The sequence below is a fragment of the Gouania willdenowi genome, chromosome 12 (assembly GCF_900634775.1).
Source record: "Gouania willdenowi chromosome 12, fGouWil2.1, whole genome shotgun sequence".
NCBI classification, from domain to species: domain Eukaryota; kingdom Metazoa; phylum Chordata; class Actinopteri; order Blenniiformes; family Gobiesocidae; genus Gouania; species Gouania willdenowi.
Window position 1 is genome coordinate 4,292,393 of NC_041055.1, and position 23,275 is coordinate 4,315,667.

Below are 23,275 nucleotides of genomic sequence, written 5' to 3' on the forward strand. Positions count from 1 at the left end.
CAGTGAAGCACTGTGGTACCACATCAGTGGTATTAGAACAGCAGCCATTCTTTTAGGTCTGAGACGACTAAAGCACAACACTGGTACGCTGTATGGAGTGGTTGAATAAAACCAAAACGCTGTAGCTTTAAGAAACATTTAGTTTTATTTAAAGTCATGACAAGATCTTAACTTTTGAGTTTTAGCCCTGCAACGGCCTTACAATCATAAAACTCATGTTGTCACAAAACTGTGATTGTATCTGATCTGAGGGCCACATTATCAACATTTATGTTAGCATTTAGAATACTGATTCATCAGAGCATGTTTTTGTTGTTTTGTCAGTTTTTAGTCATTTTGTATGTTTTTAGAGTCATTATGTGTGTTTTTGTTAATTTTTGTGTTCTTGTTGTAATTTTGCATATTTTTCTGTCATTTTCTGCATTTATGTTGTCGATTTGTGTGTTTTTGGGGTCGCTTTCTATATTTTTGTTTCTGTATTTTCCTGTCATTTTGTGTAATTTTGTTGACAGTTTGTGTCTTTATTATATAATGTGTTTTTCGTAATCATTTTGTTTGTTTAAGTGGTTGTTGCGTCTGTCTTTGTTGTTATTTTGGGTTTTATGAATCATTTTGTGTATTTTTGGAATTTTTTGTGCGTTTGTGTGCAATTTGCTGTTGATTTGTGTGTTTTGGGAGTTATTTTGTATATTATATTGGGCTTTATATTCCTTACAACTTCTTTAAATATAGTTTTTGTGGATTTGTTTTGGGGGCTGCACAAAATTAGATCGAGGGCGACATGTGGCCCCTGGGCCGCCAGTTGTCTATGTCTATTACTATACATAACATCATCATATCAAATCTCAACATGTGCCTCAGAGGCTTTTGTTGCATTTATTTTGAATATCAGTGCTAGGTACACCCAATAGTAAAGACTATAACTATTGTGGTACAAAAAGGTTATTAAAAGAACCCAAGCTCGTCACATCGAAATGCAACCAAATGCTCACCAGCATTTTCAAAGTTGCATTTCTCATTTCCTGTAAAGTGCCACATGTTCTTCACCGTAATGTTCCAGCTCTTCTTAGGGAATAACGTGGTAATGTATACTTGTTCACCTAAAATACTTTGAATTATCTTTCCAAAATTGTGTTAATGTGATGATCTTACCTGTTCTCCTTTCACACCTTGTTTCCCTTCCGGTCCTGGTCTTCCTTCTGTTCCCTAAAAACCAGGATTCTTTTACTTTTGCACACTAATATCACTTACACGTCTTTTAACACTACAATAAACAAGTACACTAGCCGTCAAAAGTTTGGACACATTTTCTCGTTTAAAAGTTGTCCAAACATTTGACTGGTTTTTTTTATGTTTTTCTACGTTTTCAGATTCAGAAACTTACTGGAGGTCCAGCTGGGCCTGGAGGGCCTTGTGGTCCTGCCTCACCAGGAGGACCCTTAAATGAAGCAGAAACACAACGTTACTAAATCAGAGTTGTTAGGAATACAAAGACACTCATATCAGTGAATATTGCTGGTTGAAATTGTACCTCCATCCCAGGCAGAGATGCAGGACCCTGGATTCCTGGAAGTCCGTCTTCACCCTGCAGACAGAGATCACATACAACAGTATCTCAGATCTATGCAGCAAAAATATTTTTAGTTCCTTGTTGGGTACATTTAATGTTAAACTCTTACCTGTTCTCCAGGTGGTCCTGGAGGTCCTGAGTCTCCCTTCTCTCCCAATGCTCCTGGTTCCCCTTTAGCTCCCTGATCTCCTGGAGGTCCAGTTTTCCCAGCTGAACCCTGCTATGAAGCCAACAGTAAAGATTCCATCATTGACACAGTCGTACGGCCTTAGCTGTGGCTACAGATGTAGCTTATGTCCACCAGTGAAATTGTGGTGTGAAAACGATATGGTTTCTTTAACGCACAGGTTGTTTAGCTGTTTGTGTTTAGCCCTTTAGAGTCTTTGGTTATTCTATTTTCAAGTATGTTCTCTTGTGTTAACTCTCGTCTCTGTTTCCATGGATTCCTCCTTGTGGCTCCACCCCCCAGTGATGTCTGTGTGCTTGGTTTGTGACTGATAGCTCCCTCATGTTTCCACCCAGGTGTGGCCCGTTCCTAATCAGGCCTCCTACATTATTTAGCTGAGTGCTTGAACACTGAATGTTTGCTGGTTCATTGTATTGTCGACCCTCCTCTTGTCCTGCGGCGTTGGTCCCCTACGCCCTGATTTTTCTTGTGCCCTGTTGGTTTTTGTTTTACAAGTTTCCGCATAAACATGGACTGGTTCCAAGAACGATACGCCTGCCTGTTGCCTCCATCTCTCCCTGCATTTGGGTTCACACCACCATCCTCTAACCGTGACAGGTCATAAAAAGCCACCACATAAAGTCCAGACTATCTTCATCCTATGAATTAATAAAAACAAATATTTAAAAATAACCAGTGAACATTTAGTTTACATTTCTGAATGTGTTTTATGCTCAAACGGTGTCGTTTGTGCAGTGACAGCATCTAACAATTGAAACTGATGAGAGAACTTAGGAAGTTGTATGTATTCACTTTCTTTTTAATACAGGGGACGCAAAAATTCTATTTTCTGATCTGTGAGTGACATCAACATTATGATATTCATTTAAAATAATCTGAGCATTAACACAGGAAAGGGTTTCTGTATTTAGAGTCATTTTGTTTTATATTATTCTGTCTTTTTTCTATATTTTTGATGTCACTGAGTATTTTCATTGTTGTTTTGTGTATTGTTGTTCAATATTTTGGTTATTTTGTGTGTTATAATTCATTTCTGTGAGTTTTTGTTGTCGTTTTGCATATTTTCTTAATTTTTATTTGTAGTCATATTGTGTGCTTTAGGACAATTTTGTGTGTTTTTGCATTTTTTTTGTATAATTTTCTGTCGTTTTGTGTGTTTTCATGTCATTATGTGCATTTACTTTAGGAGATGGGCTGCCAGTTATACATGTCTGCACTACATCACTAACACAACTGAGCTTTACATGTTGTTCTGAGAAGTAAAAGCAGCGACTCCTAAAACTAGTATTTTGATACATAAGCTATAATATATATATGAAATATTATAGTTTTTTATATCGCCAAAATAGAAAACTCGATACATCTTGAATCTCGATTTATCGCCCAGCCCTAATTCCTAAATTATAAAACAGCCTAAATTAAAACACAAATGTGTATATAAAGCACGTGTTTATTTAATATATTTACAGTTTATATACAAGTCAACATGTTGCATATTTACTGTTAATTTCACGTTGCTTGTCTTTAAGTTAGACATTAACATTTTATTTTATTATATATTTTCTTATAATTTCTCATGCTCACTCATGTGGTTCTCTGGTATTCACTAATGACTTATTAAACATATTTATTACAGACTTTACATTCTTTAACACTTTTTAAAGCAGTGTATATTTGTGGAGCTTGTGATTGGATGATTTTTCATGGTGACTTACGTCGTTCCTTCTGCTGTGGTAGACGTTAAAATCTGTTATTAATCTAACAGAACGTGTAACTGTCACATCCTGCTGCTCTTTAGGAAGATAAACTCTGTCACATTTTACAACGTATTTACACCAGTTCTTTGTTTTTTTTTCACCAGAACGTCTTCATTCATCATCTCTGTTCTGAGTTGTTTCCAGGTTTGTTGCCGCTGTCGTTTCTAATCTCGCGAGAACTGCCACCTGAAATGGCCTGGGTGGCTAGTGACAGCGTTTAATAAGGTATCTTTTGATCATTATTAAATTAAAATACGGGATATTTATGGGAAAATACTAATACGGGAAGATGGCGGGAAAGAGGGGTAAAATACAGAAGTTTCCCAGCCTAAACGGGTCTCTTGACAGGTATGATACTGCACTGTTTGTGATTCACTATATAGTAAAAGCTGCAGATCAAGGCTTTATAAATGCTGTTGTTCATGTGCTACATGTCACAATGATCTTACTGTGGTCAGATGCTGCACATATAAACCAGCTGAGTGGGAAACACCTAAAAACACATCATTTAACTCCTGTTGTGAATGAAAACACCTGAGGGATAATCTGCATCAACCCACAACAATCACCAACATTATCCCATCATAAAGAAGAGCAATAAAACACCAAAGCAACAACAGCAGCTCATTTAACCAGGTCAAATAGAAAAAAACATTTCTGCAGAATCACTCAGGGCAACTGAAATGAAATTATGATCCAATAATCTGAACGTGTTACCTGTGATCCGGTGCTTCCTGGGTCTCCTTTAGCCCCACGTAGTCCATCAAACCCCTTTGAACAAAGAAAAGTACAATCATCAGCGCTTTTACATCAAAACATGGGCCCTCATTTATCAACCGTTCGTACGTTCAGATTTTACGTGTGTTCGACTATATTCACGCAAGCTTCACTATTTATGAATTGTGACGTGATCGTACGCTACGATCAGATCTGACCTCATGTACGTAAATCTGAGTGAGTGGATTTGTGGTGCAGCACAATCAAATCTGACTGAGTCTGAAAATGAGGTATTAAACCGTCCTCTGATGTCATTTAAACATAAACAGACCCACTCAGAACAGATAAAAATTGATTAATAAAACATTAAAATAGAATAAATTGAATTCCCAAAAAGCCCACGTTATTACAGATACCACTTTATGGGTTTCCTTCCATGGAATACTAATCTGCTACCAGCAGGAGCGGTTCAACAATGCGCACACACACGTGAGTGTAACACTGCTTTAGCTCTGTATTGGACTGGGGGAACGCTGCTGTGTACCATTCACGCTTTAAAAATGTAAAGTGTACCTTAAAAATCATCAGTAATATGATTAATTATAGGTGAAATTATCTAAGGGCATAATAAACACAGAAAAGGCACATTTATTTATTTTTAAGGCTTTTTTTTTTTTTTAAAGGGTTTTGTTCATTTCTTTTAAGGTGTTATTTTCTGCTTAAAGCATGTTGACAACTGATGCTGATATAAACGGTTTATTTCCGTGTGTCTCTCCAAGATCTCTGCTGGGAAGTTGTACGACAGTGCACACAGGGGGGCAGACGTCACCTATGAGCTCCTTTAAACGGTGGCCAACAGGGACAAACACAGGAATGCTGTAAAACTCTACCTTTAAGTCCAAAAGCAGATGTTTGTTTTGCTCCACTTCAGGATTTTTTTTATTTTCTTGCCATAGTTTGACCTCAGTGGGCGGGGCCTCCAAACCAGGAATATTTGAGCTTGTAACATGTTAATGACGATATAAATCATTTGTACGCTGGGATTGGTCAGATACATGTGTGTAAAATGTGGGACCTTCACCTGAGGGCCTTTAGATCCTGGAGGTCCAGTAAGTCCTGCAGGTCCACTCTGACCCTGAGGAGAAAAAAGATCTTGGTCACCTTCATTAGGAAGAGTTATTGTCATTTACAGATGTTTAGTTTTTCAAACTGTAAATCATGAAAAGTCCCACTAGTAGCTACACAACTATAACATATTTCATTTAATTCCAACTTCTTCCTTCCTCTGCAGATGTAACAATGCCTTGGCTGTGTTGGGCATCAATGCCGTCAATGTGTTGGTTGGTTCACCTTCTCTCCTTGAGGTCCATCTGCTCCTGTTGGTCCACGAGGTCCTGTGGTTCCCTTTACAAATTGACAACACATCACAGACAAATTCACTAATCACTATTGGTTTGAACATTTATCAATATTCAGGTACTTTATTCTGTCATTTGGTTTGTTTTCAGTTTCCTGTTAGTTGATAATAGATTTCAACACACGTTTCTTGTCAATATGCATGCGAGTATGTAGATATCTCCCTCCTGTCTCCACTCAGGTGTTCCTCATCTCCTGATTACCTTACCTGCACGACTGAAGTAGTGTGTGAACATAGTGTTTGTTGGTGCGTCCACTTGCTGGTTCCAACTTCATGCTACAGTTTGTTTTCCATATTTATTCAAACTTTAAAGTCTTTATTTTAGTTTCTTGAGAGTATCTTTGTTTGAACTTTTCAGATTTTTGATTTTGATAAAAGTAAACTTTTTAATGCACAGGTGCCCAAGTCTGGTCCTGGAGAGCCCCTGTCCTGCATGTTTTAGATGCAGGTGATTATAAAGGAAGGTTGTTATCAGGCTTTCTGCAGAGCTTCTTGATGGCATCATCATTAGATTCAGGGAGACATAAAAAACATGCAGGAATTTCCAATGGAAACTTCTCAACTTTCCATGGAAATTAACGGGATTTAGAAAAAAAAATGTTCACAATTGAAGGTTGGCCCTTCACAGGAAAGGTAAATAAAGTTGAGAGAATTTGTTTTGGCATTATTTTAAAATATCAGCATCAGTTATTTGAAATTACTCCCAATTTCCGGTTCATTTTAACTAATAATTTCCAAGAAAAGTTTTGAATATTCCCAAAAATCCCATAGATATTTACCTGGCCTTTTGCAGCCCTGATCATAAACCTCAAAAGTGCATAAAAAATAAACCCTAGCATTATGGTCGACATGTTAAGAAGCTTGTTTTAAGTTAATAATAGGATAAAGTCTTACAATAAAGCACAACATGATTCTTAACATGCAGGACAGTGGTCCTTTAGGACCAGGATTGGAGGGATTGGGTCATCAGTGCTGATGCATTGTGGGAACAAACTCACCTGTAAACCTGTTAGACCTGCAGGGCCAACGTCCCCCATCAGCCCTGGTTCACCCTGTGGACCATCAGGTTAGAGCGTTAATGTCCCTGCTGGGAAACGTAGGCAGATGTGATTCCAGATGTGCTCACCATCAGCCCCATGTGTCCCTTTTCTCCCTTTGGACCTCTGATGCCGTTTTCTCCTACAGCCCCCCAGGGACCCTCCTGCCCAGACAGACCAGGAGGTCCAACGTCACCCTGCTCACATACAAACATCTGATCAGAGGCTGCAAACGACACCCCGAGTCCAACCCTCCTGAAGTAGTGATGGTCACCTTTTCCCCTGAGAGTCCAGGATCTCCAGATTCTCCAGGATGGCCGACATCGCCCTGGAAAAGTCGTAGAGAACGTATTTAACCGACAAGTCGATACAAGTGAGAAACCAGCAAAAAAAAAAAAAGACACGAATCAGATTGATTGTGTTTAACACAAGCATTCACCAACCTCTTTACCGACGGGGCCTGGAGGGCCTGGAAGGCCTTTTATTCCCTCAAGTCCCCTCTCTCCAGGGGGTCCTTGAGGTCCAGGTCTCCCACATGCCCCCTGATCTCCCTGTCAAACACAGCAACATGTGATAAAACAGGTGTGTATTGCTATGCAATTCTTCCAAATTCTTTTTGTCGAAAAACATGATTAAAAAATTGATTTGGACATTTTTTTGGATCGATACGATAATCAAGCGGTGAAATATTGCGATATATCGCCAAACTAATTTTTTCTTACACCCCTAGATTAAAGTCCATCAGATGTAGCAGGTAAACTATTGATAATGTTCTTCTTTTTGTGTCTTTGTTCCGATGTTTAAACTCAGGTGTGTGCTCAGAGAACACAGACTTAAATGTAATCGTCCAGCGTTACAGACCTGGTCTCCTTTACGTCCAGGTTGTCCCTCAAGTCCTGTTGAGCCAGGAAGACCCTGAGGAGACAAAGTCAAAAAACTTCAAGAAGATTCATAATATTAATAATAAAATGTATTTTATGAAAATCAAAGGTAACTGGTGCACAAACTCATTTCTACCTGAAACATCATGTGATCCTCAGCTTATACTTTACTCTGTTTTTCCTGCTTCTAACTCTGTCTGATAAATCCTGAGCTGATCTACTCTGTACTTTATGGCAGGGGTTCTCAACCTTGGGGTCAGGACCCTATTTGAAGTCGCAAGACACTGGGAGGAAACTAGGAATATTTTTCAAACAATTTGAGCCCATTTTTACTTAATTTTACCCTTTTTCCTGCAACTACATCCAACTCGCCATATTTTAACCTATTTTCATCACTTTTAGCCATATTTTTGCTTTTTTTTATGCATTTTTGCTACATAACTCCCATTTCTGCCACTTCTCCATTAAATTTAAATGTCTTTTCTGACCATTTTTCCACTTTCAAGACATTTTCAGCACTTATGAACCCTTTCCACCACTTTTCCACCTAATGCCACATAAGTTGACCCATTATTGTTACTTTTAACCTCTTTTCACCATATTTCAGGCTTATTTTTGCTTTATTAACCCATTGCATTACCCCAATTCAACCTATAACTGTCTTTCTGTTAAGGCTTAACTGAGTTAAAAATATAGAGATTTGAATTTTGGTCCATATCGCCGAGCCCTACCCTGATGTTTTTTCGTCAATTTACCACATTCACAATTTGTCATGACCATTATTTGCCAGTTTAAACTAGATGTTCCTACTGTTTAAATTACATTATTACCCCAAAAAACCCTCCTCTGTTGCTGCCACTCTCAATATTGACAATTTGACCCCATTTCACCACCTTTTTCTACCATATTTGGTCACTTTTAACCCAGTTTATATGTCATTAAAACAAGGATTTACATCTTTAAGATGACTAAATAAGTGCAAATAACAATAAAATTCCTAGATAATAGTGTATATTTTTCAGATAAATAAAAAAATGTGGTTATCACAGATTAATAGATGCATTTTGCTGACTCCAACCAACTTTTGCTTTACAGTTTGAATAAACTAAACTCAATGAAGCAGAAGCTTTTTTGTTATTTTCTGATAATAATACTGCACATGTGTTAATGCCACAGATGGATTTAACTACTTGGGCATCAAAATGACTCCAGATTTGAACAAAATAGTTGCTACTAATTATGACCCCTGGTAGACAAGGTTACAGAAACTTTAAATCGTTGGTCAAACTTACCCATCTCCATGATAGGACAAATAAAAAATTCTTGTATTACTTCCAGACACTCCCCCTGCCATTACCACAATCATTCTTTGATAACCTAAACAAAACATTCAGTAATTTTATATGGAATAATAAGAAAGCAAGGCTTCAGTTTACATTGCTGTACTTGCCCTATGAAAGAGGGGGCTCCAGCTCCCAAACCTTAGATGGTATTACAATTAACATCAGCTTCACATTCATTTTGCACAAACTCACCTCCAACATGGGTGACTATTGAACAAAAATCCATTCCAGATTTGCCCCTTAATAGTTATATTTATTCAGCCAATTTAAAAACTCTTAAAAAGTCCTTTTTTAAAAAACACTATTATCATGTGACACAATGCACACAAACATATTAATCATCCTTTATCATTATCCCAATTCACTCCCTTGTGTAATAATGAACACTTCACACCTGGCAAACAGGATGGAGGATTTAAATTATGGAAGGTGAAAAAAGGTGTTCAAACAGTTAAAAATTTATATGAGGATGGATTAAGGCTTACGTTTGGTGAATTGTGCCATGACTTCCAAATTCCTACAAAGCATTTCTTCAAATACCTACAACTGAAAAGTTCTCTTCCATCAAAATCTGAAAACATTTGACATATTCCCAATCTATCACTAATAGAAGAAATTTCTCTCAAAAAAGTGGAACAAAAAGGATTGATGTTAAAGTATTATAACCTAATCAGGTCTAATTCATCACATTCTACAATAGATAAATGAAATGCTTGGAGAAATGACATAAATGAACATATAGACTAAGCAGTTTGGAATGAAACTTGTTCAAGGGCTCAAAAAGAAACAATTAATTAAAGTTACAAATGGTTGACAAGGGTCTACTGTATGTAACACCTGAAATACTTCATCACATGTCCAGAAATATTCCAGACACATGTACTAAATGTTGAGATCACAAAGGGACACTTATACATTGTGTATGGAAGTATACAGAATACATATATTACCATTCTGGAATGATGTGCTTAAATGTCTATCAGAAGTTTTTAAAGTGAAAATTCCCCCTTTCTGCCAAACTTTGCATATTAGGAATATACCCAGGAGATTTTTCAAGAACAAAGAAGTAAAAGAAATGACTGGACTTTGGGCTATTGGCCTGAACTGGAAGGAGATGGAAACTCCTTCAATACAACAATGGATCAAAGAACTTTCAGAATGCATTGGACTATAAAAGACTTGCATATATTGCAAAAAGAAAACAAAGGGACTTTGAAAAGTGACGGGAACCTTACATGAACATTAGGGATGTAACAATTCACTCAACTCCCAATACGATTCGATTCAAGATACTGGGTTCACGATACAATTCTCTCACGATTTATTTTACAAAATGAGACTGTAGACAAATGATGATATAATATAAAATATTTCTTTATTTTTTTCGGGAAAATTCTGTACTATTTTCCTTTTATTTTTCATTGTCAAAAAATCCCTTGATAAACTATTCAAAACAATGCAATTGAAATAAATAAAGGAATAATACAAATGAAGAAGAAGCCTATTAATTTAAATTATGGTTCAATAGTAAACAATGCAAAACTACATAATAGTTCTTTTTCTTTTTAAAAGTGCAACTGAAAATTTATTTTGTACCTTAGCAATTGGACTTTAAAAAAAAAAAAAAACAGTAATTTCACTGTATTTATATCAAATATTTGTTTGGACCAGCAGAGGGCGCTGGTAACCCAGTGGTCGGTTGGCATGCAGATATTATTGCAGTGAAGAAGAGATGCTATGCTAGCAGACAGAGCTAATAGAAAAACGTGACTTTTACAGATATTCACGTAATATTATAGATATTCTTTTGGTGCTAAAGGGGTAAGGAATCATTTATGAACATGTCTAAGAGTAGAAGGCTGCCAGAAAGAGAGTAGTAGGAGATTACGCCCGCCGCCTTCACTTCTGGACAAGAAAAGGATAAATAGATAGCGCCCTCTGCTGTTTAAAAAAGTACTGCGATTCAATTTTCAGAGAATCAATATGAACCGTGATACCTATGAATCAATTTTTAACTGCCTTACGATTAATCGTTGCATCCCTAATGAACATTGTAGCAAATTTACAAGTAGTTTTTTTAATTTCATTTTGTATTATTCTCTCTCTCCTCACTATTGCATGTTACATTGTACAGCCATGTACAGTATAAGATCTTGCGTGCAAGCTTCACTAATTATGTGTGTGTGTGTGTGGATGGATGTATGATTGTGTGTCTTTTTTACATTTTTTTCTTTGTTTTTCATATCCTCTGCTTTATGTCAACGTGACCAGATTGCTAATTGTATTTTAATATGAAAAACTAATAAACATATTTTGAAAAAAAATAAATACTGCACAGTGTGTGTATTTATGAGCCTAAACATGATTGTTTGTGTGTGTGTGTCGTTGCTCAGTATAGACCCACCTGTTGTCCACCTTGTCCTGTTTGTCCTTCCTCACCAGGTGGACCAGGTGGTCCCTGTGCAAGCGTTAAAAACAACCATTTAAGATGACATCACATAGAAACATGGATTTTTTTTTGTGTCCTCGACGTCACCTTGAGTCCTTTATCTCCTGCTGCTCCCAGTAATCCAGCATCACCTCCCGGCCCCTGAGGAGAAACCACATGGTTGGCCACATCTTATGGGATTGTCTCTTTTAGAAGAATCAATATAGATTTAAAAGCTGATGATGGATGGATGGTACCCACTCACTGGGATTCCTGCTGGCCCCTGTGGGCCCCCGAGTCCTGGGGACCCGTGGCTTCCTCTCGGTCCAGGTTTTCCCGCAACTCCATCAGCACCTGGGAAACCAGGAGGCCCCTGAAAATACAATAATGTTTTAGGTGCTCTTCAGACATTTGAATGGGATAAGAGGGGGTTCTCAACCTGTGGATCGAGGTCACAGATTCACTGTCAGTGCAGAAATTTAAAAATCATATGCAGTGGATTTATTTATGCACTAGTGAGCGGTTTACTTTAAACTGTAACAGTCTATTTTCAGTTAAGACGTGTTTGACTCACTGGGGCTCCCTGTAACCCTGACGATCCTTCGTCTCCAGGACGACCCTGGAAATAAATGAAAAAAATCATTAGCAGACTAGAAACCATGGATGGAGTGAAGTCATTATAGGAAGCATCTACTTTTCAGCTCTCTGACCAACTATAGCTGTGTTTTCATTGTAGTTTCTCACAAAATAAATCTGATTTTTCTAAAGTTTCGACAAAGTATAATTGTGTTTCCTTTGAAGGTTGTTTTAGGGTCTCGTAACTCTAGTGGAATCTCATCCCGTGAGACTTCTCTGCAGGAAGATGGGGCTCCAAACATCCTGATAACACACTGCATTCCTTTGTTGTTTCACGTCTAATATGGCACCACATTCAATATCAAAACATCTAAAACATCTTTTTAGCAATCTTCTAAGTTAATGCTAATGCTAGGTTAAAGCTATTGCTAGGCTGATGCTATTGCTAGGCTGTTGCTATTGCTAGGCTAATGCTATTGCTAGGTTATTGCTATTATTAAGTCAATGCTAATGCTAGGTTATTGCTATTGCGAAGTTATTGTTAATAATACGTAAATGCTAGGTTAATGCTATTGCGAGATCATTGCTATTGCTAGGTTATTGCTATTGCTAGGTTAATGCTATTGCTAGGTTAATGCTTTTGCTAGGTTAATGCTATTGCTAGGTTAATGCTTTTGCTAGGTTAATGCTTTTGCTAGGTTATTGCTTTTTCTAGGTTAATGCCATTGCTAGGTTAATGCCATTGCTAGGTTAATGTTAATAATAAGCAAATGCTAGGTTATTGCTATTGCTAGGGTGATGCTATTGCTTGGCTAATGATAATGCTAGGAAATGCAAATGCTCAGTTAATGCTAATGGCTAGGCTAGACTCAATAACAGGCTAACATTGCTCACCTGAGGTCCCCGGGGCCCCGCCTCCCCAGGGAAACCTGACGGACCCTGAAAGTGAAAAACAGACGAGGCGAGTCAGAACATGCACGTTGCACAGAGGACTCTCACCTTCACCGCAGCAGCTTGTGTGTTACAGACAAAAACATCATCATTAAGTTTCCTCTGTGCCTGCTCCGCCTCAGGGTTCTGTTGTAGAACGCCAGAATTCATCATCATTGTACGGCTTGTGTTGCACTTCTACACAGGAGTTTCTGCCATTTTGTCCAATTTGATGATTTTGTGTCGAGTAATATTTGTTTTCCCATTTGTTATCACTAAGCTCAAATCTATTTGTTCTACATCTTTAGTCTGTTGATCCCTTTGGGAACATTTTAACACTTAACTTATCAAAAGCTGTGCCACACAACTTCAATTCTGTTTAATTCTCATGCAATTATTTGCCTGATGAGAGTTGAACAGAATAAAAGAAGACAAACTTCATTGTCCCTTCAAAGCTGCACTTAGTTTAGATAAAGTACATACAAAGTAAAGCAGATACTCACTGGAGGACCAGGCTTTCCAACAGGGCCTTGGAATCCACGTAAACCTGGCTCTCCCTGGGAAAGAGGCAACAAGAAATCCACGTCTGTTATTATTCACAGAAATCCTCTATTTTAGGTCTAAAAAGAAGAATTTACCCGTTCTCCAGGGAAACCTGGAGATCCTCGCATGCCCACGTTTCCCTGGAGTCCCTGAGTGACAGGATGGAGGCATTACTAAACATTACACTCCAGGAAGTGGAAAACAATGATTCCCAACCAGAGGTACGTGAACCCAAAGGTACTAGAACAAACATGACTAATCATTTTCAACATTACAGGACATTTTCACACGTGAACGCATACGTTTTCATCAAAAGGTGAAGGTTTCAATCTAAAATACACGATGGAACCAATAAATCATTGTTAAAAACTTGGTTCTTCTCCTCATTTTAATCCTAAAATTTAAATTTTTCCCCTGCGATTTCCCTCATCTCTAAATGCTCCTCTCCTTTCTGAAACATCCTTAATACTGAATCGTGCAATGGTGATTGCCAACCAATGTAATTTCCTGCATCTGTGGTGGTGTGAACAGTGTGGTGTAGAATCACTTACATACATGCCTACGAGGCCCTGTGGTCCCTCAGTCCCAGACTTGCCAGTGAAGCCCTGTGGAAACACGTGCAAGTGCTCTACATTACACATGTCATCATCTCTCCATGTATTCTACTGTGATGGAGCTCATCTGTGTGTCGTACCCGATCTCCAGGAGGTCCCGGGGCTCCAGGAGGGCCCGTCTGTCCTGGTAATCCCTGTTGAAAAAGTTAAGTCAGATCCTGATCTTCCATTTCTGAAGCTCAGGTTGTAACGTGGTCTGATCCTGTGCCGCAGACACAGATGCTTCTTGTTCAAACAGATCTTACCAGAGGTCCAGGCGGTCCGTCGGCTCCTTTCGCTCCCACAAGTCCTTGAAAGCCCTGAAAAACAAAAAGATATAGTCATCAAAATCCCTCGCCATATTGGTTATCATCATTACTCAACTTTTTCCTAAATCTAAGAACTCAGATGTATACATATGAAAATATTATCACATCAGAATATAAAATTACTAACTATCTTAAACGGATGGACGGAGCTCAAACCTACTTTGTGGCATGGATAATAATAATAACTAGAACTGCAAGCAGTTATGAAAAGGGGCCGAGCCTTCCCTTCCCACGCGACTCGGCCCCCAAGTTTTGCGGAGCCTATGGATTTATGTCATGAAGGATGACGGGCTTGTGGCGAGCATCAGGACACAGGCCAACGTGCCATTTTCAGTGACCACGTGGATATAAAGTTTATGAAGATATGATTTAAAATGTGAAAGTTTCAAGTTTCAAGGATCTCAGAGTTGGTGTTGTTAGCATTTATTTTGACCAAGATATGCAACAGTTCACGTTTTTTATAGCTAGCTAGAAAACTTTACTCGTTAATAATTTGCGCATATTTTGCCCAAACAAAAGTCTTTGCTGAACTTTAGATCAGGTTTAACTGAAGACTCTACGTGTTTCAGGGTGTGTACTACAACTGTAACAGAAAAGTTGGTTCCTATCCAAACAGACATTTTTATGAATCCATAAAATCCTCTATAAATAAACCCTGTTGGAATATTTGTATTTTCTCCTAAAAACCTGCAGCTTGTGCCCAAAGCGGAATAAAGCTCAGTGATGATGTCACACAGTAGAGAGAGAGAGTCGTACCGTCAGCCCTTTAGTTCCCACGCTACCAGACACGCCCGACGGACCCTGAAGACGACACACAGAAAAATCAGTCACTTCTACTCAAATATTAATAAAAAAGTCCTGAAGTCACAAAATAAGATGAAACAATCAACTAAAAAATTAATTGACCAAAGTCACATTAATTATTACAAATTATAATAAAAATAATGCACATAATATGAGTATCTAATTTAAATAATAAATGAAATTTAAAGTATGATATAATATAAATAATAAATATATCATTTATTACACTACATTATGATGTAAATGATTAACAATATAAATTATACTATGTCATAATATAAACGGTACTCATTATAAAGTATTATAATATAAATAAAAAACATAGTATAAATTATTAAAATACATTATAATATAAACAATATAAATTATACTATATCATAATACAAATAGTACACAATATAAAGTATTATACTATATATATAATGTAAAAAGTACACATAATAAACAGTCTAATGTTACAACATAATATAAATTATTATACTATTTTATAATGTAAATAATACACATAATTAAAGTATTATATTATAATATAAATTATTAAAGTAATATAAATTATAATATATCATAATAATAAATAATGCACAAAATATAAAGTATGATATGATATATTTATAATAAATTATAATGTAAAAAATAAAGAAAATGAAATGAGAATGTGAGATATTGTCATAAGTTTAGATTATAAATAAATAAATTGAACAGTGGTATATACAGTACGTTAGGATCTGCAAAACTTTTCATTGAAGTATTTTTACTTGTAGTAGAAAAACACACTTTAAAGTATTTTTCACATTAAAAATAAAGCAATGTACGATGTCTTTGTGCTGTAAAGAATAGAAAGGTTGATAATGAACGACCTCAGGCTATAGAGTCTAAAACGTGCAGGACAGCAGATCTCCAGGAACAGCTTTTTAAACCCTATTCAGGTCAAGTTATTTGTCATTTTATTCTTTATTCTGTTTCTGCTCATGTCCCAGTTTCTTTTCCAAGTAGATACTTTTGATGCATTGACACTTTTGGTTTTGTTGAATGTTTTATGGTTAGCAGTTAGTCCTATTCTCGGAGCTCCGCCTCCTCCTCTTCCTCACACATTTCTCCTTTATCTGTTAAAGCTGCTGCACAATGTAAATACAAGTCAAATATCAGATAAATCCATAGTGTAGACCACATACTGTAGGTTCAAAAAATGGAAGATCATCGACTCAAAAAAATAATTCACGTTCGTTTCGAGCTCCACTGTTTGACATTGTCAGAAAAGCTTCACGTATTGCATTGTGGGATGTGGGTCACTAAGAAAGACAGATATATATATATATTTTTTTTACTTCATTCCGATATCACGGAGAATACTGGGAACAAACCACAACAAAAATGGTGTCAAGCCAATCACTGTCTGGTAAAGAAACAAGAAATCATGGTCAGAATTATGTTTAAAAAAACAGGGGCTCAAACAATTGGGGTCACCAGACACTGGGAGGGGGTCACCAGATGACTTCAAGAAACTAAGAATATTTTTTGAACAATTTGAGCCCATTTTTGCTTATTTTTAACCTTTTTCTGCAACTACACCAAACTTGCCATATTTTAACCTATTTTCATCACATTTTCTTGCCATATTTTTGCACCTTTTAATACATTTTTGCTACATTACTCTCATTTCTGACACTTCATCAAATTTAAATGCCTTTTCTGCACATTCTTTCCATTTTTAAGACATTTTCAGCTTATAAACCCTTTCCCCCCCAATGCTGTCCCATTATTGTCAATTTTAACCTCTTTCCACCATATTTCATGCTTATTTTTTTGCTAATTTAACCACATTCATGATTTATCGTGACCATTATTTGCCAGTTTAGACTTATTTGTTCTTAATTATTTTAATCAGTGTCCGAAAAGTTTCCAATATTTACAATTAAAACCCTTTTTACCACTTTTTCTGTCAGTTTTTGCTCACTTTAATTTGCAACATTTAACCAATTTCTGTGGTCACTTTTAACCCAGTTTATATACGATTTTGCAAATAATATTAAACTTCCTGGATAACAGTGGATATTATTCAGATGAATAAATAAATGTGTTTATCACAGATTCATAGAACAATAGACCATCATTTTACTGACTTTATGGATGGACCCCAAAAATCTCTCCCCTTTATTCCCCCTTATAGATGGTCCTGTCTCCATATGATTGTTCTTCAATGTTCATGTCTGTGTTCAACCACCTTCAGCTACAGTGGGGGTCCCTGGTGTCTGAGACTCAACATTCCACAATGCATTGCACGTAAATATCAATAAATGGACTTTTAACGGTGGATATAGAAATCTTTCGAGCTGTAATTTCAACCAATCTTTATTTTTTGAGAAAATGATCTTCAATTTATCTTTATCTTTTCAATTATCTGACACAAAAAAGTGTCCAGCAGCTTTAATATAACTACTTTCCTTTACTACCAAAAAAACCCAAACTACTGTACCTGTACATCTGAACAAAGCTATAAACAGTGTCGTCACATGTAGACTTATTATGAGTGAGTTATTGTGTTGTCTATAAACAGACATTAGTTTAAATAAAACGTGTTTAGAGGAGCTTAAAGCAGACACTGAGCTGTGATTTCAGGATGTTTTCTGCATCACAGCAGCATCTTCCACTCTACGCTGGAGTCACTTCTGACAGTTTGAGGCCAATTCCATCTGGGCTCTCGTTCAGTGTGTCGCTCCTTTACATTCAACGCACACACACACACGCACACACTCTGCTTTGTAGAGGGAACACACACTTCAAACAGGGACTGCACCAAGGTGACTGTGGGACAACTTCAGCAGTTCTAAATGATTCAGTGTGGACGGACACACACACACACACAGACAGACACACAGACAGAGCAGTGTGACGGGATGGGATTGGAATATGATAGAGAATGGGAACCTGTGTACCAGGCTTTCCTTCTGCTCCCTCTGTTCCTGGTGGGCCCGGCAAACCCTGGAAACAACACGCACGCACGCACGCACGCACGCACGCACGCACGCACACACACACACACACACACACACACACACACACACACACACACACACACACACACACACACACACACACACACACACACACACACACACACACACACACACACACACACACACACACACACACACACACACACACACACACACACACACACAGTGAATTCAGTGGGAGCAATGGACAAGTGCTGGATAAGATGCTAAAATAAGTAACATTTCCTTGTATGTAATTAAAAGACAACTACTAAAGAAGGCGTGTCAAACTGGTCTTAGTTCAGGGGCCAAATATGGAGCAGTTTGATTTAAAGTGGGCCACACATTAAAACAAGTAATTTCAACAATATTGTGCCATAGTTTGCACTTCTACGTAAACATAAAATTCAAACTTATTCAAATGTAAGAAACCGACAATATCCAAGCAGGTGTGTGAACAAAAAAATCGATTTCACGATATATCGTGATTTTTTGGGTGCCGATTTTAAAAAGATTTAAAAATATATATCTACATATTAGATTTAATTAATATTTTTGTGTATTTGTGCAACATTTGAGTGGTTACAATGCTTTAAATGTGTTGCAATGATTATTTGATGCACTTGATTTTATGATGGCAGTGTGTAATACCTGTAATATTTATGTATGCACAGACTTTTGTTTTCATATTAACTGTTCAGATCAGTGTTTAAAGTGATACAATAGGATAAATTATTTTTTCTTATTTTTGCGCATCATCAGTAACTCTTTATCCTTTTTATCCTTAATGTTCTCACTTACAGTTGTTACACAGTAGTTTCAGTGAAAAGAAACTTGTTGCACTTTATTTTATGATGGCAGTGTGTAACACTATTTTCTTTTTTCCAGTGAAAATGTGCAAAAACACTAATAATAAATAGGATGTTTTGAAGCTAATAGTTTTGACTGAATTTGTCCTCTGAATGATCAATATCTTCTGATGAACATATGCAACAACTTGATTTTTTATCTCTACGTTTAATTTTGATATTATCTGGGTAGAATATCACGATATATCGTGACCCACATATTGTGATACGTATCGTATTGCAACATTCTTGCCAACACTCACCCCTAAACGATTTTACCTCAAAACAAAATCCAGACTTTTACTTTTCGATTTGGAAGATGTTGTAGAATCTGTGTTCGTCTGTCACGTTAAAAATGTGTTTGAAACCTGTTTTATCAACAGATTGTACAAAGACTCAGGAGACGCCATGATTGCTTTTTAAAAATTGCCCTCAATAAATAATTTAATTTTGATTTCATATCGATTAATCGTGCAGCTTTAATCTAAACAATAAGTGACAGATACAGTATCAGTCCCCAACAGGGTCTTCACTTTAAATGTCCTTGATTTTTGTGACTAATTTCTATGTAATTAATGTGATTCAAGTTTTCGCTGTAATTCTTAACGTCTCCTGTGGGCCAAATTGGATGCTTCAAAGGGCTGAAATTGGCCCCCGGGCCTTGAGTTTGACACGTGAACTAATGTATTCATATGAATGAATTTGATATTTTGGAATAATTTCTACATAAAAGGGTAAAACATATTAAACATTTGCCATAATTTTACTTGTTGGATTTGTTAAACAAAAGTATTACACCGTAATGCAACAGACAGATGTTGTTGTAAACAATAAAGTGAGTGTGTGTAGGAGTTCATCACTGACTCTTATTTGTTGCAAATATGATCTTTGTAACAAACGCAGCCCACTGGCGCCCCCTCTTGGCCGGTGGCTGTAAGCACTCTGTCTTTTCTTATTGCTGTGTATTTTATCACTTTAACTCCTCCTCCTTTAGATAATTAGCACCACCTCCCTATTTGTTACACTTGTGTAAAGTTTCTCCTGAATTCACTGCTGTGAAGCATTGTTTTACGAAGCGTTTTCCTTCATCCACAAACTAAACGTTACAACTTTGTTCTGATTAATTCTTTAATAAGAAAATATTGTACATTTTTTGTCAGAAATCTGATTCAAATAAAAGTGGCCCCCTAGAGACACAGGGGGCTCTATGTAATAGCAATAACAGTAACAGTAATAGTCTACCTATAGCCAGAAACGCCTTCTGATCCCCTCACTGTGAAATCTTCACCCATTTATTTTATGTATTCCCGTTATTTTTGTGGCTATTTTAGCATTCTGACAACGACTTTGATGACGTCTTTAAAGAATATTATATCTGTAGTAAGCGCTACAAGGTGACTATTGTTGTAATTGGCGTTATTTATATAAAGTTAAATTCATTTTGTCTTTGGGAAGAATCATACAGAAATTATCCTTAAAAAGAGACTCGAAAACAAAGTCAAAATTATGGATTATGGATTATTTCATTGATTTCTAATCAAGTAATCAGATAAATAATATTTTGCATAATCAAATCTAATTTTTAAATGTACAAAGAAAATAAGATGATCACTTAATACCAACCATTTTGTTTCCTATTTAATAGAAAAATACTTTTGAAAAAAAAAAAAAAACATGCACATTTGTCGCAAAAATATTCCATTACATGTGGCGTCAACCTAAGACCACAGTGGCAGGCCTGGTAATGAATAAATGAATAAAAATGTGTTATATCTCTCCATAAAAGCAAGGAATCTCTGTCTGTGTGTGTGTGTGTGTGTGTGTGTTCCTCAAATATCTCAACACATCAGGATCAGACTGACCTGAGACTTTCAACATGGCTGCTGCATGGTTCATGGGTGTGCAACGTCGAATTTGTTTGGACGCCCCACCCCCACACTCATCATAACTGAGTCCATCGCCTCAGGAGGTGATCATCGTTCCTACCTCTACAGTGATATCAGTCCTACCTCTACAGTGATGTCATCAGTCCTAGCTCTACAGTGATGTCATCAGTCCTAGCTCTACAGTGATGTCATCCCTATGGTCCAATGTTCTAATTTTCTAATATTCCAATGTTCCACACATGTTTGTTTAAACATACTGAGGGTTTGTGTTTAACACCAATGCAACAGCATAACCATGATGATGAATTCATACTTATTCAACCATACGTACCATTTAATTATCCTCAAAACAGAAATCTAACCAGATTTAACCTTCTAAACACTTTCAATTATCATGCTGTTGCATTCCGTTTCTGCTTATTCCCCAATGGCTAAAAATGCAAAAGGCACGTCCCACCTTCAAACACAAGTTACCTGATTTGGTCATCCATGAAAAAGTTACTTATCCTCCCATTTTCTATAGCAGTATATACTTCCTATGGACAATGCACTAGTTGTTTTTCTATTAATAAACAAGGCTTCGAGGTACAGAATTTTCATTGATTATTTTTTCCATCCTCCTCCAATATTTTGTGCTGCAGCGTGTTATTAAAGGCAGAGTGATATGGACTTTACCGATGGTCCTGGTGGGCCGGGGTGACCCCTCTGACCTGTCCAACCCTGCAGGGAACAAACAAGTTATGCATCAGAAATAAGGATAGCAATTAATTATGGCTTAATCACTCATCAAAATGACACATTTCCTCATTCTTTTCATCAGCCTGAGAAGACGATATGAAACTGACCCATAGCCCCGCCCCTCTACGAGCACCACTACATACTAAGCCATACCTGTCAAGAGACCCGTTTAGGCTGGGAAACTCCTGTATTTTACTCCTCTTTCCCGCCATCTTCCCGTATTAGTATTTTTCCATAAATATGTCGTATTTTAATGTAATAATAATTAAAAGAGGCCTCACTAAACTGAACTCCGTCACTATCCTCGTGAGAACTTCCACCTGAATTGGCCTGAGTGGCAGTTCTCACTAGATTAGTGCCGACAGCAGCAACAAACCTGGAAACAACTCAGAACAGAGATGATGGATGAAGACGTTCTAGTAAAAAAAACAAAAAACTGGTGTAAATACGTTGTAAAATGTGACAGAGTTTATTTTCCTAAAGACCATCAGGATGTGACACAGTTACACGTTCTGTTAGATTAATAACAGATTTTAACGTCTCCCACAGTGGACGGAATGACGTAAGTCACCATGAAAAATCAGCCAATCACAAGCTCCACAAATATACACTGCTTTAAAAAGTGTTAAAGAATGTAAAGTCTGTAATAAATATGTCTAATAAGTCATTAGTGAATACCAGAGAACCACATGAGTGAGCATGAGAAATTATAAGAAAATATGTAATGAAAATAAAATGTTAATGTCTAACTTAAAGACAAGCAATGTTAAATTAATAATAAATATGCAACGTGTTGACTTGTATATAAACTGTAAGTATATTAAATAAACACATGTGCTTCATATACACATTTATGTATTTATTTAGGCTGTTTTATAATTTATGAATTAGAGCTGGGCAATATATCGAGATTCAAGATACTGTATATTGAGTTTTCTGTTTTGGGGATATAGAAAACTATACACTATAGAATTTACTCACACATGCTGTCCCTTACAGGAGAAAAAGCCAGAAGTGGCACATATTGATCAGCTGTTTGTTAATAAATGTGTCTGTGTGGCATTTTGATTCAGCAAATTTAACCCAGAATTATCTAGATTTATATCATATTTCACCATTTTGAGAAAATATATTGAGATAAGAGTTTTGGTCCATATCGTCCAGCCCTAGTAGAAATGTTCACAGCATTTCAATGTTAATACAGGTCGACCTACCAGATTCTAATCACATAATTGTATTTAGTAAGTGGTTGATAAGTGGCTATTTTAGATTTATTGTACACTTATCTCAGAATATAAAGGATACTGGAGCTCGGTTGGGGGGGTGGGACGTCTCAGAGCAGGCGCCAGAAAATTTCCCTTATTTTCAAATCCAAAACATGACAGGTATGTGCTAAGCTAACCCTAACATGTGGGGGACACAGGTGAAGAAGGTGAATGTGGTGTCATGAGGGGCCCACCTTAGTCCCTCTGAGTCCTGGTTTACCGGTTCGACCGTCAGGGCCTTTGTTTCCCTTTAGAAAAGTTAAAACATTAGTAAAAGAAAACATACAATCATACATGTAATATAAACACTGATAAAACACAACGGTCATCGAAAAATGAAAATGGAGTCACAACACCTTTATTTAAAAACAAAGCAGCTTCTGCTTCTCAGATTTACCAGAATGACTTCATGAATAATTAAACATTGATTTAA

The 23,275-nt window shown here is 36.9% G+C and overlaps 1 protein-coding gene across 1 annotated transcript in view; it reads right to left on the bottom strand.

Moving 5' to 3' along the window:
- Window positions 1-23,275, bottom strand: part of LOC114473668 (collagen alpha-1(I) chain) — a 155,955-nt gene that overhangs the window by 17,777 nt on the left and 114,903 nt on the right. The window contains exons 28-53 of the mRNA XM_028463432.1: window positions 23,037-23,090; window positions 21,515-21,559; window positions 18,038-18,091; window positions 15,065-15,109; window positions 14,246-14,299; window positions 14,081-14,134; window positions 13,938-13,991; window positions 13,482-13,535; window positions 13,347-13,400; window positions 12,808-12,852; window positions 11,912-11,956; window positions 11,603-11,710; window positions 11,446-11,499; window positions 11,314-11,367; window positions 7,547-7,600; window positions 7,129-7,236; window positions 6,960-7,013; window positions 6,775-6,882; window positions 6,647-6,700; window positions 5,582-5,635; window positions 5,313-5,366; window positions 4,232-4,285; window positions 1,680-1,790; window positions 1,532-1,585; window positions 1,385-1,438; window positions 1,153-1,206 (exon numbers count right to left, since the gene is read on the bottom strand). Coding sequence (XP_028319233.1) covers window positions 1,153-1,206; window positions 1,385-1,438; window positions 1,532-1,585; window positions 1,680-1,790; window positions 4,232-4,285; window positions 5,313-5,366; window positions 5,582-5,635; window positions 6,647-6,700; window positions 6,775-6,882; window positions 6,960-7,013; window positions 7,129-7,236; window positions 7,547-7,600; window positions 11,314-11,367; window positions 11,446-11,499; window positions 11,603-11,710; window positions 11,912-11,956; window positions 12,808-12,852; window positions 13,347-13,400; window positions 13,482-13,535; window positions 13,938-13,991; window positions 14,081-14,134; window positions 14,246-14,299; window positions 15,065-15,109; window positions 18,038-18,091; window positions 21,515-21,559; window positions 23,037-23,090 — 1,587 coding nt within the window. The remainder of the gene's footprint in view (window positions 1-1,152; window positions 1,207-1,384; window positions 1,439-1,531; window positions 1,586-1,679; window positions 1,791-4,231; window positions 4,286-5,312; window positions 5,367-5,581; window positions 5,636-6,646; window positions 6,701-6,774; window positions 6,883-6,959; window positions 7,014-7,128; window positions 7,237-7,546; window positions 7,601-11,313; window positions 11,368-11,445; window positions 11,500-11,602; window positions 11,711-11,911; window positions 11,957-12,807; window positions 12,853-13,346; window positions 13,401-13,481; window positions 13,536-13,937; window positions 13,992-14,080; window positions 14,135-14,245; window positions 14,300-15,064; window positions 15,110-18,037; window positions 18,092-21,514; window positions 21,560-23,036; window positions 23,091-23,275) is intronic.